Genomic DNA, 15,766 nt, shown 5'->3' with positions numbered 1-15,766 from the left:
AAAACGTCTCCCTTGAGGATAGTGACCTGAAGAGCATCAACCCTCGGAGAGAGAGGGACTTGCTCTGCTCTGTGGACTTATTCATACCCTTAGAAGAACTCCTTCTGTTAAGATGAAGTTACTTCACTGCCGGCCTGACAGTCTCACCATAACTGTGAGGCATAAACATGCTGATGGCAGCTGAGATCTTAGCTCTTACTGCACGGGTAAGGAGATGTGTACTGCCCTGCAAATGACATCTTGGGGTCCCTCTGATGAAATTAGTACAGTCTTACTCGGAAAATGTCTCCTGTATTTTGGTCCCAAGGCCAATCCTAACACCCCACACTAAGCATGTGCTATTGAAAACGATAAATTTTATATCTGCTTAAAAATCATTTCACCCTACGAACAAGTGTTCTGGTGGCCTGTTTAGACAGGCTGATAATCTTGTTTCTAAAAATGTTCTCTCCAAATAATCGGTCAGTGTAAATGTACCCATAGAGAAGTACACTTGTTCGTAGGGTGAAATGATTTTTAAGCAGATATAAAATTCATCGTTTTCAATAGCACATCGTCCTGGGTAGAGACAATGTGCTGCTAAGAGCAATGATATTCTGTGCTCACAGATCGATTTTAGTAATCATCGTTCTGTGTGTCTGGATGTGCGGTGTCCTAATAGGTATTAAACACCTGGAGTTGTCCAGTGTAAATGCACCCTGAGCTGTATAGCAGAATAAGAAAGAAATGGGGCATTCCTTTAACAGTAGAATCACATTGTGGTGGTAGGTAAATTTTCCACAGCGCTGGCCCTTGGTCACCTGTGCCAGGTGTATATTGTATCATAAGCTCTGCTGCGACCATATTACAGGCTTTACCTGCTTACATTGCGGTTTCTCAGACAGCCGGCAGACTTGCCCGTGCAATTCCACAGTTCCTTGACCAGATTTTGTTGGGATTTGCTGCAGAATTCACGTCTTTCATTGCATTTAAATTCAGGTCAAAGAATTGACTTGCTGTAAATGATAAAATTTGCACGGAAATTTCCTGCAATGTGTAGATGAGATTTTAAAAATATCATCAGTTTAGCGGGTGCCGTGTTCCAAATAGAACCTTCCGCATGTGAATCCTCGTCTTGTACACATAGCCTAAGGGTACGTTCACATGTACAAGCTTTTCTGATGTGAAATTTCCCCCCAATCCAAAGCTGTGGCATTGAAAGCCGCTCTGCAGGAAACTTGCTCTGCGGATCTTTTCTACAGTGTGTGGGTGAGATGTGGTATTGCTTCTAGTGTAATACGCTGAAGGTTCCCATCCGGCCTGCACATCCGCAGTGTATCGGACATGTGTAGCTTCCCGTGAGGTTTCACCAGGGAGGATTTTGGTAACTGTGTTGTTCACTGAGATGTTTCAGGTGTGCACAAGGGCTTTCCGTAAACCATGCTTTGATTTATTGTCCAGTGGTGTGTTTCTGGAGGAAAAGCTTTGTTCCTACCACTGAGAATAGTCATTCTATTAGAAAGAAACTGCTAAATGAGCTCCAGTCTGGAGTTTGCTCCCTCTGCTCCTGCCCTACATATCGGAGATGTCCCTCCACGCCTCTTTCTTCACACCTTCGGATTCTCCTGTAATAGGAGCAATATGGGAGAATAATTAGCGCAGTGCTATATCAACCTGTGGACAGTCTGATGCTTTTTTTTTTTTTTTTTTAAGAAATGAGCCATTTTATTCTAATTCTGGACTCCCCTTTCCTGCCTGGATCTCTGCTGCATGGATATAGCTGTAACCCCCTCCGGTCACTGCCGAATATACCTCATGTAGCAGCGACAAAAACCAATGGTGTCCTGTAGTTTGCAGATAACGCTGCATAAAACTCTGACCTTAAACAGTTCTCAGGCCGATCTTTTTAAAGTGATGGAGCTAAGATGATCTGCATCCTCCCTTTCCTTATAACAGGCTAATACAACACTCCAGGTGATCATACTCAATCAAAACACCAGTCAGGCATGTTGGATTTATTCAGCTGATGATCTGCTCCAGATGCGTCATCGGCTAAAAAAATCCAATATTGGCAAATGTAGTCTGATGTGTTTGGGGCCATAAACCAACAATCAGTCGTTCATTGGCCTATGTTTATCCAATGTATCGGGCCAGTAGATCTCATTATCTGGGATCTGCATACGAATGAATCCTGGGATCACACAGATCTTCTTAGCCCAGATTCCCCCAAGACACAGGAAAAAGTAAAAGAAACAAACATATATAAGATAAAAAGACAAATGGCAAAAGATAAAACCTGTGAAATAAAAAATAAAAATGTGGAATTTGTCCACTCTCATGTCTTTGATTTACTCTTATCCACGTGTACATTGTTATTGTTCTTCATATCCGGGACTGCTCAGATTCGCCATTACTGGTGTTGCCCTCTCTCTCATCTGTCTAATGAAGCAGAATACTGTCCTGACCCCATCGCCAGGTACTTCCAGCTTCTTTTTCTTTACACAGCGGGGGGCTTACCGTTCATTGTGTCAGTGATGTGATGAATGGGGCTGGCTCCGTGGCTCATTTCACTAGCTAAGCCACCTCCCTTCTCCATTTATTTATTTTTTTAATCAGATTCTTTTTATTGAACATTTTTCAAATAACTACAACAATATATACGGACCTGCACAAATCACAAAAGCAGAAGGTGATTTCACCCCCCGTAGAGGAACACAAGTCCTGGAACTATTTTATAGGGAAAAACTGAAGAGCATCTTCTGTGGTGTATAATGACATTACTATATGTTCATGAATAGTTCATGAATAAGTCCATATGATACAATGTACAAGCGGAGGTTATTCTCCAGCCAATGTCCATTTATACTATTCATATTGGGCCCAGAAAGGGAAAGTTGGCTCAATGTGCATATACAAAGAAGTAGGATTCTCGATGGTTGACCCTGGGGTATTAACCCTTCTCTATTTATAAATCACTTTTGACATAAAAGGAGGCTGGTTTAGCTATAGAAAAGCCAGCCCCCTTCATCACAGACAGAGGGGGAAGCTCTGTGCTGCATCATACTGAAGTTATATTATTTTACCTTTTGGCAATATTTTTTTCTTTTCCTCCTGGACAACCCCTTTAATTCCGAGGTTTTGTGTCTCTGATTATTTGGTAAGAGCCGGCTATAGACAGTAGTATGTAACACGTACTTGGTGTGAAGATCATGCAGGAGAAGCTGTAATCTCAGGTCTGGATACATTGTACATGTGTGTAATCCCACCTTCTTTACAAATCTTTATTTAAGGATTTCTTGTGTCGTTTTTGGTATGTCCTTATCAACTAATCTGCCTGAATAAAACTCCTACGACTCTAATGACACCTCGCGCTATAATCTCAAACAATTGGCATGCCATAGGTGTTTTTTAGAGGCGTGTTGTGCCCTGCAAGCCGAAAACAAATTGACAAGTGAGTTGTGGGTACATGTAAGCGGAGCCGGAGTGCAGAGCAGCCAGTGTGCAGGGTGTCCTCGCATGACTCCTGCGTTCTGCACAGGCTGCGGCAGAGCCCAGTGCTTCTGAGGTCAGGTCACGTGTGCACACATATAATTACCCAACCTGTCGTAATCCTACAGTAAACAGCCGACAAATCTGAGGACCATTACATACTCAGCAGCAGAAAACCCCATGAATCACAAGAGGAAAATAATGCATGGTCAGAACACAATCCTAAACTGGGCGTAAAAATCCACAGGACTAACCACCCCTGTATAGTTCAGATAATAACCCTTCATTTGGCGCTGCTGCTGTAATTTAATGGTATAAAAGCATCGATGATGTTATTTCCTGCTGTGGGGAGAAAACTCTTTGGGATCCTGCTTTGGATAAACTGTATATGTTGGAAAATATGAGCCGTACGTGCGCCGAGCATTAGAGTATCCTCAGGATAGATACTTGTTGTATTGAGATTTGCTCACACAGCAGTAGATATCCCAGGAGACAAGGTAGCACCTTTATTTTGCATCTAATATTTAATTGCAAGACAATGCTTTCCCTGTAGTGGCGTTACAAACCCCCCGGTACCTTGTCTACCCCTGTTCTCGTGACTCTACTGTATACTGAGCAGACATATTGGAAGCATGGACATTACAAGGCAGAGGTGATCTGCGTCTGCTGGGACCCATCAGCTCAGCGGACCCCATGCACTGGTAAGGTCGATGGGTCCAGTATCTACATCGGCATGGATATAGTGCTCATTGTGAGCTGCAGTATGAAGAGAGAATCGGCTATACTGCCTGTCTAGTTCACCTCGGTCACTCCTCTAAGCATGTAGAAAGCATGGCTCATCTGGCCGCATGTTACATAGTGTATAAGGTGGCTTCCCTATACACTGAAGGAGTCTCTACTGCAGTGTTGGTGCAGTTACACCAGGGTCCAGTACAACCTGTAGGGGGCAGTGCTTCTTACTTGTATTTGACTGATGGATGAGTGCTGATCTTGGTGGTCTGTGTACTTATCGTGTGCTGTGTAAATGGCCTTCTCCATGTCTCCACTCAAGGTCTGAGGATTGGTGACTTCTTCATGTGTCCGCTGTGAGCTTCCTTATGTAACCGTCATTCAGAACTAATCAGACACGTAGACCTCCTTTCCGCTGTAGATGGAGCTGTGACCGGAGCAGACTGGTTTTTAGGGAGTGAACATTACTGAGACACGGGGAGAGGTTTGGACAATTTTCCTTCCTTTATAACATCACATCTTGTATTTCGTTTTGGTGATCAATCAAAACTACAGTCTTGTGTGTGTGCAACAAAACGAGAATGTCCTCCCCAGACCCAGACCAGCCTGCTTTCATTTTTGAGAAATACAATATTATAAATAGCATGAATCTACATTGCAGTGCCAGACACAGCCCATAGACAGGGGGGGGCGCTGTTTTTTATACATTGTATATGAAATATTCTGGACTGTAGAGTCTATAACCAAGCTCCCAACTCCTTTATTTTTCCACAAACTGGCTCCCTCCTGAATGACTTTTATCTGATAGAAATGTCTAAACTTTTCAAATTCCTTATGAATGCAAATATACAAAAAGCTATGCATCTGATAAACTAGTTCTACAATATTCATATGTTTTTTAAATATCTCTAGTTTGAAGCCAAAGTTACATTATTTACCCTGGAAATGGTAAAGTGTATATTTTCAGGTTGACTCCTGTTTATAAGAGCCGGTCTCTGATTCCCGCTGCTTGTGATTCGGGCAGCGTGACTTCTGTTGTCTGTATGGCATGATGTCCGTCTCTGCATCATTGCCTGTATGGATATGGTTGGCTATCTTGTAAGTTTGTCAGCCAGTCACGTTGAGGCCTCGCTGGGTCTGTGAGCCACCTATATAATAACCCTAGTCAAACTCCCCATTCAGCAATCATTAGGAAGCGAATATATTTGTCTACAATGCTTTGTTCATATCATGTTCTATAGATGTAGTAAGTGTAAAGAAATAACTTAATGCCAATTCTTTAATAGAAACAGTCACTGTAACAGAACAGCTCCCGTTTTGCATGTTATACCTTCATTTTCTACTTATTCACTTTCAATCTTTGAGCTTATGCAATTTTCTAACTAGTCTCAGTACTGGGATCCGTTTTCTATTACTGCCTCAGGCTTCATGGATGGAGACTTCTTGCTGGTCTGGTCAGAAGTAGTTCTGTAAAGAGATCCTGTTGAATATGATATCCAATCTGCAGACAGGAGGTTATAGAGCACGAAGAGCTGGTCAGGTCGCTGGACATTTTTGTGAAAAAAGTTTTAGTAAAAGGTGTTTATTCACTAAAATCCCTGGTGTTTGTATACACGAGTCCAATGGGCCGTGCTACTCAGTGACAGTCTGACCTGTGTGACTGTGCATGCAGAGATGGTTATCAATCACTAGTAGCACCGCCCACTGGACTCCTATGGATACAAATCCAGGGATTGCAATGAATAAAATACAAGTTATACTGAATCTTTTCCCACAAGCTATATATCATTCTGCTCTGCCTCTCCAGCTCTATCCGATCACATTATACATACATACATAAATACATAGACGAAAGAGGAGAGAAATTCAGCATATATTGCAAAAAGTATATTTATTCAGTAATGCACAATAAAAAACACATAAGAATTCAGACTCCTTGCCCTTGATAAAGCGGCCTGGGACGCCACGAAACCTACGTTGGGCTTTCACCCTCACTATTTTTTCTCCTCTACTCGTGCTGTGCTCCCTTGTCAGGTAACTATCCCGCAGGGATAACACGATTTCTGGTGGGTGGAGTGGGGCACAGAGCTTTTTATATAGCTTTTATATACTGTTTCACCCCCATCTTCGCCCATACAGCAGCCAGTGGGACTATGATATATGTGCTTATTTTGGGATTTTTATCCTAGCTCACTCTTTTTGTACTTTTTTTTTTTACTTATTATTTTTTGGAGTGGGGCAACGTGCAATTATATCAATCTATGGATCTATTATAAGCATATCATATATATTCACCTGACTTGTAAGCACTTTATTATCGGACTACCTCTTAGCCTGAATTCTTATGTGTTTTTTATTGTGCATTACTGAATAAATATACTTTTTGCAATATATGCTGAATTTCTCTCCTCTATCGTCTATGCTATTTTCAGCATGCATGTGGACAGGCATCTGTAAAACAGATGGTTGCCCACCTTTTCTTGTATACAACAGATGGCATCTTTTGTATATTTGATACATACATACATACATACATACATACATGCATGCATGCATGCATGCATACATGCATCTAATCTGTGGACAGCAATGTGACAGATTCCCCTAAAGTCAATCTGAAAATGAGTTGTATAGATCGTTCTATGTATCCTGTCTCTGCTAAAATGAAATGCTTTGCAGGTACCTGAGCAGTGCCACCTAGTGGTCACACTATGCCAAGGCCGGATGTCTATACTAACAGTAGGAGCGTTTTGTGGACAGGCTATTGTGGTACGGTGTTTCATTGATCATCCTTTATTTCCTACTAATTTATATGATATAGGTGGCACAGTGCGATGTAGCCTTGAGCAGGTCCCAAGACTGACCCGGCTATAGAGAATACCAAGGGATCACGATTGTATCTTGTGGCTAGCACATTGTGTCATTCGCGGCATAGACTCGCGTCTGTGAACATTGCTTTGTCCAGGTTCTCTTGTATATTACTTGTCGCCCAATATTTAGTTGTATCTGATCTCTATATAATGAATTGAATTCTCCTTCTGCAGAATCGGAAGACTGTTTGATGGGACGGAGCCCATAGTGCTGGACAGTTTAAAGCAACATTATTTTATCGACCGAGATGGCCAAATGTTTCGTTATATATTGAACTTCCTGCGCACATCAAAGCTTCTCATCTCTGATGATTTCAAAGTGAGTATCGCTGTATAAATCCTGTGCATTTCTCTCTGGGTTCGCTCATCTCTAATATTAACCCTTAAATAGCAGCAGATAAAACGCTGCCCACTGAATTCAGTAGCAAGACATTGACAACAGCTGCATAAATCCATGGGTGAAGAAGTAATTTTGTAATATGTTTATAATGTCTCTTTGATTGTACAAGACTTTAGATGTTACAATTAACAAATAGGGTCATCAAATCTTCCTTCTATTTTCTAGAAGAAAGAAAACAAGAATATCAGCTGTACCGCAAGTTGTATATACAGGTTTTAGTCTAGCATTATTAAAGGCAATGTTTAATTTTTAAGCCATTTTTATTGATAGTAAACTCTATTTAAAGGGGACCAGTCAGCTTGTTTGTTTTTTACATATGAAAATATTGGTATGGCTGTGTAGGCATTTGTTCTGAAAATATACAATTTTTTTGTGGAGCTCCGATTTGCCAATCATAAGAAATCTAGCGTAGAAACCATATGCAAACCAGTCTGCAAGAGCATTGGGGCGTGTCAATGTACTTTGCTTCTTTCAATCTGACACATATTCTAGCTGTATACAATCAATTTCTTTGCTAAGACAATCCATTATAAGCTTTTTAAATACTGTGTTTCCCTTCAAACATTAGATGTTACTAATTTGGGGGCCTTGGACCCTCAATCATTAGACGGCAGCTCTGTTTGTTGGAGACTATAATTCCGCGCCATTGATGGTATTGTCAGCGTCGTCCTTGTTGTGTAGCGATATGGTTGAATGCTTTTGTTCTCAATTCCAATGTTGAACTCTTCCAGGATTACACACTACTGTATGAAGAGGCCAAGTACTTTCAGCTTCAGCCCATGCTTCTGGAACTGGAGAGGTGGAAGCAGGACAGGGAAGCTGGGCGCTTTTCCAGGCCCTGCGAGTGCTTAGTTGTCAGAGTTGCCCCAGATCTTGGTGAAAGGATTACCTTGAGCGGAGACAAGTCCCTAATAGAAGAAGTTTTTCCAGAAATTGGGGATGTAATGTGTAATTCGGTTAACGCGGGCTGGAACCACGACTCCACACATGTTATTAGATTTCCGCTTAATGGATACTGCCACCTCAACTCCGTTCAGGTAAAAAAAAAAAACGAAAATAGGTGGAAAATGTATGTAATGTGTTTGTGTTAGTAGGGGTATGAACGCAAAGGACCAAACTAGACTACAAGCAAACCCTAAAAACAACCGGTCCTTTAGTATTCGCACTTCCGATTATATAGAATATCCAAAAGAAAAATGGAAGTAAATGCAACCTTATGTATAAATATTCTATATTATTAGGAAACCACACCAAAAAAGCATAAAGAAATGATAAAAAAAAAATGAGAAAGTGACAATGAGTATCACACTGCTCAGGGAGTGTAAAGTAGCATAGAGGAAATTTTATACACATAACTGACCTGTAGGAACAAATGGCATAAAAAACTGCATGTGACCACCATAAGACAAAGCCTCAAAATAGCATAACTGGTATGATAGAATGTACCAGCCCTTAATTATATGTAAGGTGGTACAGGCAGAATACGAATGTAAGCGCAGACACACTGGGATCCAAAATAGTAATCTAAACTGCCAGTCCAAAAAGATGAATGAAATACTGAACTGCCTATTGGTCACAAGTATACTTTAGGTCAGAAGCCTTATTATAATGCGTGCTGCACAGAAGAAATAGCGCGGTAGAGTCACACAATATTTTTTTATATAAATAATTAAATAGTTTCAAAAATATATCTTCCAAAGATCAATCATAGCATGTTTACAAGCAGTCATCTGCACAGTCAGAGGAGTACTAATATTCCCAGATACTCAACAATAACGTCATAGTGATAGCACAGACATAAGTAAATTGCTAATTTATATAACCTGAAGGTGAGAGGAGGGTTACCACAACGCACGTTTCGGATTAGCTTGGGGAGGGGGGGTGTCACTTATGTGTATAAAATCTCCTCTATGCTACTTTATACTCACTGAGTGGTGTGATACTCATTGTCACTTTCTCATTTTTTATTGTTTCTTTATGGTGTTAATTGTTTCCTAATAAAATTGAATTTTTATACATATTATTAAGGTCACATTTGCTTCTCTTTTCTTTTGGATATTCTACAAGCGAACCCTGTACAGTTTTTGGAAGACTTGCCTTTTAGATGCATTGGTACAATAAAATGGTTGCAAAACATAGACGGTACCACCATTCTTCCTTATAAAAAGAAATAAGTTGAGGTACTGAATGGCCTCCTACTTTGTGAGCTGCGTTCAGATGTTCAGCGCTGTGGAGATCAAGCACAACGCATGCAGTGTGGACAGAAAAGAAGAATACACTGATTCATAATAAACTTCATTGGGCTGGAGTTTTCAGCTGCAGATGGACCAAACTTCTGCCCCATATGTGTCCTCACGCTTGGGGTATGTTCACACAGCATATTTGGTGCATAAAATACGCCATTTTACAGAACCTGCATAATCAATGAGCACTCTGCTATGGTTTTCTTTCCTGCACGTATTTTGAGCCCGGCTGCATTTTTATCAAGATGCACTATGTCGGTTTCTCAATTCTTTTAGCATTTTTGCAGCACTTTTCAACCATTAAAACAAATGGTTGAAAAAAAAAACACCCCTAAATCGTGTGTGTTTTTTGCAGCGTTTTTCCTGCCACCACTCTGGTGTATTTAGTGCAGAAAAAAAAGGTGCACGTGTGCACATACCCTTACTCTTGAATCAAGTGGAAAGGTACAAGCCGTTTCACATGTCCATTATTTCCCCTAGAAGGAATCTTATTAGATTGTTATATTTGAAAATGTTTTAGGACTTACATTAAAGAGCTTTTGAACAGAAGGAAAATATTGATAAGAGATTTCTAGTCAGGGATATATGACAAAACTCCTCGGGACATCCCTGGTTTATTTTTGGGTGCCTTTTACCAGTGCTGGATTGAAATGCAATATACTGCATCATCTTGATTATGTCACAAAGCATCAGACCCAGTAAAGCCTTTTGTAGATTGCAAATTCTGCACGTCTTTTGTAATTGTGGTAACTAAACCTGCTATTACCCCTTAGAGGGGTTTTCCTAAGATAGGTCATTATTCCCTATACATCAGTTAGAGAATAACTCTTCGATTTCTTGGGGTCTGACCACTGGGATCGTTACCAATGCTAAGACCAGAGCGGGGGTTTTACAGAGCAGAGATCTATCATGTACACCTCCACTCTACTCAGTCTGTCATTGCTGGAGATAGCAGGTTACATTACGCAGCTTTTTTTTGCATGGCCATAGACCTGAATGGAGCAGAGTAGATCATGCTTGACCTTCGTTCCTTTCAGGTGGGGCTCTGCACAGCATCGCTTGGGGCATCAGTTGTCAGTCCCTCCAGCAATATGAAATTTAAGCCCCCATACTCGGTAGACTAACGAACGCCAAACCTACCAATATCGATGGGTTTGGCCAACAATCTAATGTGTATTAGAGCCCCGGGCTACTTAATATCAGGGGAGTTAAGGATCTGGTATGTCCTGTTTCGCACTGCTGATCCTTTTGTTCTAGCTAATGGGGCAGCGGCTCTCTCCTAGAGAACACAGGGGTGCTCGGATGAACAAGCTCTCCTGGGTACGGGAGAGCCGGCCAAGATGGCTGCCGGCCGAACGATTGGCCAAAACTGACAGTCATCTCATGTCTGTGGTGGGCTTTACTGTCTTGGGAAAACTTGTTACTCTCCGCTTTGGCCACTAAGTGTTTTGTATTGTAGTTCCCTAATTGACTCGCCATTCTCTAAAGCATTGCCTTTTCCTTTTCTAGGTGCTGGAGAGGTTACAGCAGCGCGGCTTTGAAATTGTGGGATCATGCGGAGGAGGAGTGGACTCTTCTCAGTTCAGTGAATATGTACTGAGAAGAGAACTGAAAAGGACATCTCGCGCACCCTCTGTCATACGAATAAAGCAGGAGCCATTAGATTGAACAGACACTTTTCTTATGCAAAATTGGACAATTTCTTTGCAGTTGGGACCCAGTTCCCACAATTGACACTGAGATAAAGACCTTTCCGTCACCTCAAAAAGACATTAAACGCTGTTAAACAGCGGCATCAGGAATACACGTCAGGACGGCAACTCAAACAATAAACTCTAAAGATATGAAAGGGTACTGTAATACTACACCTTCTCCCCACCCGAGACAATGTACACACGAGAATATTCCACAAGTGATTTATGGTCATACTCTATCATTTACAGCGGTGAAAAAAAGCCTTCAGAGATGTGAGGCGCAGAAGACACAGCGGCCACCTCCGTGATCACTCATGGGGACATCCCACAAATAGTTATATTTGGGACATTTATAAAAACTAGGGGATTATTTATAAAGCTTTTAAAAAAATGTAGGTGTTCCCGGAAGTAACCAATCAGCTTCCTGCTTTTAATGTCAGACTTGTTTTAGTGCTGATTGGGGTCACAGACAACACTACTGTTATGGTATGAGCTACAGACTGGGCTGTATACTAATCCGCATAGCACATTTAAGCCATTTTGTACATTGTTTCTGCCCACCACTTTTAGTTTATTAGGAAAACGTTTATGATCTGTATCTGATCTTTATTTATGATGGGTTTATGAAAACTCTTTTTCTAAAGGAAAAAAAAAAAGTTCTGTTTGGTTAACCACTGAGCTTTTGCTTCTGGGAAACGCATGCCCTCAGTGAAGGTTGGAGCCAAATTAGTTACATTTGTACAAGGGTGTTAATAGGGACCACACCCAGTCTACCCCAGTTGGCATTACAAGGAACATTGAATAAAAGTTTTTACTACTTTTATCATTCTCTGACTAGTAAAATTAGCCGGGTTTTGCTCGTGCACTCATATGGAAGGTGAGCTGACATTGGTATCTTCACCATAGCCAAGATGCATTCCCTACTTGCATGTTGGCGATAACTGTAGATTTTTTTTTACTGATTAGTTATTAGGCAAATGTTAACATGTCAAAGATCCATTTGGGATATTTAAACAATTTTGCACATGAACCTCTTATTTCTACGTCGATATCATGTAAGTATGGGCAATGCAGCAGTTGGAGTACACCTGTTGCCTACACGTGGTGAAGACAGCCATTTTCATCGCATGACTTTATTCAAGAATTTATGATAGCAACTGGTGACACCATTCAGACAATGAATTTTCTACGTATATTGAAATGAGCATACTTACCCACAGACCATTAATGAGAACAGTGATTGAAGTAAATTGACTGGTTAAAAAATATATATATATATATTGTCTTCACCACTATATCCCACCACAAATATGAAAACTGACTTAATTACCATTAATGGAGTTCTCTGGAACTAGAAACTTGATGCTCATCTCTATTACAGGCCTTCAAAATCAGTTTATTATTAGGACAACCCTTTGCTAAATTCTATATTCCCTATTGTAGTCCGAGCACTGCAGCTCAGATTGTTACGCCATATGAGCCTTGAGACACGACGCCAGTACGGGAGGTGAGTTTAGGGTATTTATTTTACATTGGGGAATATAGTATTTAAGAAGTTTTGTTTGAAAAGTCAACTGCTTTAAGAGTCATTCCTCCAAATTTCTGATGTGGATGGCTATCAATTTTAGAGTCCCAAAAAAACACTTACATTTCATAGACCATAATTGATACTAGTTTAACTATGGAGTGCTGCTTGGAACTACAGTCCATCTATAAAGAAACTAAAGCTACTTCGCTAAGCTACACATTTTTCTTATGTGTCTAATGCAGTTTCCTTAGGAAAAAAAAAAAAGTCAAAATAGTTCCAGAGCTGAAAAGGATTAAGCTTTCTTTGTGAAGCTTCTTTCCTTAACCTGTATGGCATCTATTGTCTTTACATCCATTTTTTCCTTTGTTCTATTAAATCTGAAATAAAAAAAATAAAGCAACGTTTAAAAAATTGGATTGACCTTTCCCAAAATCCCTTGTAGAAGTGAGGTGCTGTCAGAAAGGGCGGGCTTCCCATAAACCAACGTACTAGTACAGCACTGTAGAGTAGGGGGCTCTGAAGCTTATGCATCAGGTTGTTGCATCTGCTGCTCATGGTTATAATCTATTAACAAAACCTGTCATATTTTCTTTGCCTGTCTACTCCTGAGGACTATGAATTAATCATAATCGGTGCAAGTTAGCATTATTCACACACAGAATGTTACATATCTCTGAGGACACTTCTTTCTGGATTTTCTTTCAGAAGTCATTGTTTAGATCAGAGGTCCCCAACTTTTCTGACCTTGAGAGCCACATTCAGCTCTGAGAAATCACACTAAGGCAGCATGCCAAGCTCCAGGGTTTCCCATCTTACCCCCATTCAGATCTGCTCTTCTGTGCATGGCTACACACAAGTCACCATCTAGAGATCTGCTCTTAATAGCTGTTTGCTTCACCTGGTACTAATGCACCAAGCTGGCAGACAGCTGCGAGCCACACATCACTTACAGGCAAGCCACATGTGGCTCTCGAGCTACAGGTTGAAGACCCCTGCTTTAGATAGTCATGTTTGTCTAAAGAAGAAGCGGGTAGGGAGAGACTGCCATACTGGCAAGAGCATTGGAAGAAGGCAGTAAGTGAATGCTTGAGGGGAAACACCCACTAAGCTCAGAGCTTGCAGTTTCAAGTGAAAAATACTATTACACATATTTTAAAATCAGGTTGTTTTTTTTTCATGACAAACGGTAATATTGTATTTCTTCCTTTTTACCTTGTGTTGACCAGTTATATAAATCTATTTTACTTTCACACAGACATGAAATTTAAGGATTTATTTTGCAATGTGGAGATAACTTGAGAACAAGATCCAATGTCATCAATCTAATAAAGTCAATAAATCGACATGCTGCTTGCAAAAATTAAACTACTTATCTGAACCATTATAAACGACTCCTAACATTTGAATCCCAAATCACAATATAAACACGATAGGAAAATGAATACGATCGTTGCTGTGACTTATACGATTATATTATCCACTGTGTGGAAAAGTAGCAATTAAATCGCTGCAATCTCTGACCACATTCTCACTCTGTTTTGACAGTTTGCAAGTTATTTCTCTGTTTTCATATCTCCAATTCATGTATTCAGTTTGCTTGTGCAAGAAACTTGGTTTAGGGTTTGGGAGGTAAAAGTATAAACCTATTTTACATATTCCGACTGCTGTATACTAGTCTATGGTTATGTATAACGTCAAACTATCCCTCATTTTACAGATTTTGTTTGTTTTCACACTACTGCCATTTGTAGTTTGATTATAAGTTTTGCCTTTGGAATTTTTAATGGGATCTTATTTGGAATACATAATTTTTAGTAAACATGGTGATTAAATATTGATCGTCTTTTCTTCCCTTCCTTCCAAGGATCAGATGTTTAGTTGGCAATCGCTCCCCATCTGTATTATTTTACTACTTTTCAGTTGTTCACCATCAATATTGTGATGCTTTTTTTTTTTTTTTTTTTTTTTTTTTTTAAAGCTTGATGAATCATTGACTGACTTCATCGGGTCATGTAGGCCACCAGCAGATCGGGAATTATGGTCACTTACCATAACACTATAGGTAAAGCTATTGTGAGGCGCGCCGTACCTAATGTTTGCAATTATTAAAAATATTAACAAATGCTTGTTGTGCCCACCTTTGTTTCTCAACCTTCTTATAGCACCATGTTACACTCTCTAGCAATTTTGTTTTTAATTAAAACGGTTGTCTACCTTGGGGGCCAATTTTTTTTTCTACCTTCAATGCATTCAGATAGGATAAAATGCATTTTTGCAATTGGGTTTCATTAAAATTTTTGCATAGTTTGTCTTCTATAGCCTCTGTTATGCACTGGCTATCACTGGCTGCAGAATCATTTAAGGTGGTTGGACACTTTATTTTACCAGATGTATTGGGGACATGATTTTGTGTATACTTACAATCATATACACTTGTTGGCATTGGAATTACAATACCACGAAGGAAAAGTTGTAGAATTATGGATGGACATCACAAGATCGATGACATGTTAATGATATATAGAAAAAAAATGGAAACAAAATTTACAAAACACCTCAATTTATTCAGTATCAATTATGAGCACCACATCCAGAAATACACACACCAACACACCTTGGCTGCTATCAATGATGTTACTGATGATAGTCTGGGGAATGGTCGGCCACTCTGATTGCATTTGGGCAAATTATCAAGATCCGCTGCTGGCAGCTCCCTTTGCAATCGCCTAACAATCTCATTATCTTTGCGTCAAAAACAAAAAGTGAGTCTACTCACTGGAGGATAGATCTTTATTCCAATCTGCATCTATAGATCACAGGGGAAACTCATTACT

The 15,766-nt window shown here is 40.1% G+C and overlaps 1 protein-coding gene across 2 annotated transcripts in view; it reads left to right on the top strand.

Annotated features, from left to right (window-relative positions):
- Nucleotides 1–14,768, top strand: part of KCTD1 (potassium channel tetramerization domain containing 1) — a 135,404-nt gene extending 120,636 nt beyond the window's left edge. For both annotated transcript variants that reach the window (XM_073679195.1, XM_073679194.1), the window contains exons 3-5: nt 7,242–7,386; nt 8,199–8,504; nt 11,220–14,768. In XM_073679195.1, coding sequence (XP_073535296.1) covers nt 7,242–7,386; nt 8,199–8,504; nt 11,220–11,378 — 610 coding nt within the window. In that variant the 3' untranslated portion in view covers nt 11,379–14,768. The remainder of the gene's footprint in view (nt 1–7,241; nt 7,387–8,198; nt 8,505–11,219) is intronic.
- The last annotated feature ends 998 nt before the right edge of the window (nt 14,769–15,766 follow it).

Source organism: Phyllobates terribilis, unplaced genomic scaffold (genome assembly GCF_046119375.1).
Source record: "Phyllobates terribilis strain yellow unplaced genomic scaffold, ASM4611937v1 Scaffold_4__5_contigs__length_816908805, whole genome shotgun sequence".
NCBI classification, from domain to species: Eukaryota; Metazoa; Chordata; class Amphibia; order Anura; family Dendrobatidae; genus Phyllobates; species Phyllobates terribilis.
Note: the sequence above shows the minus strand (reverse complement) of the source record. Positions and strands in the feature narration are given on the sequence as shown.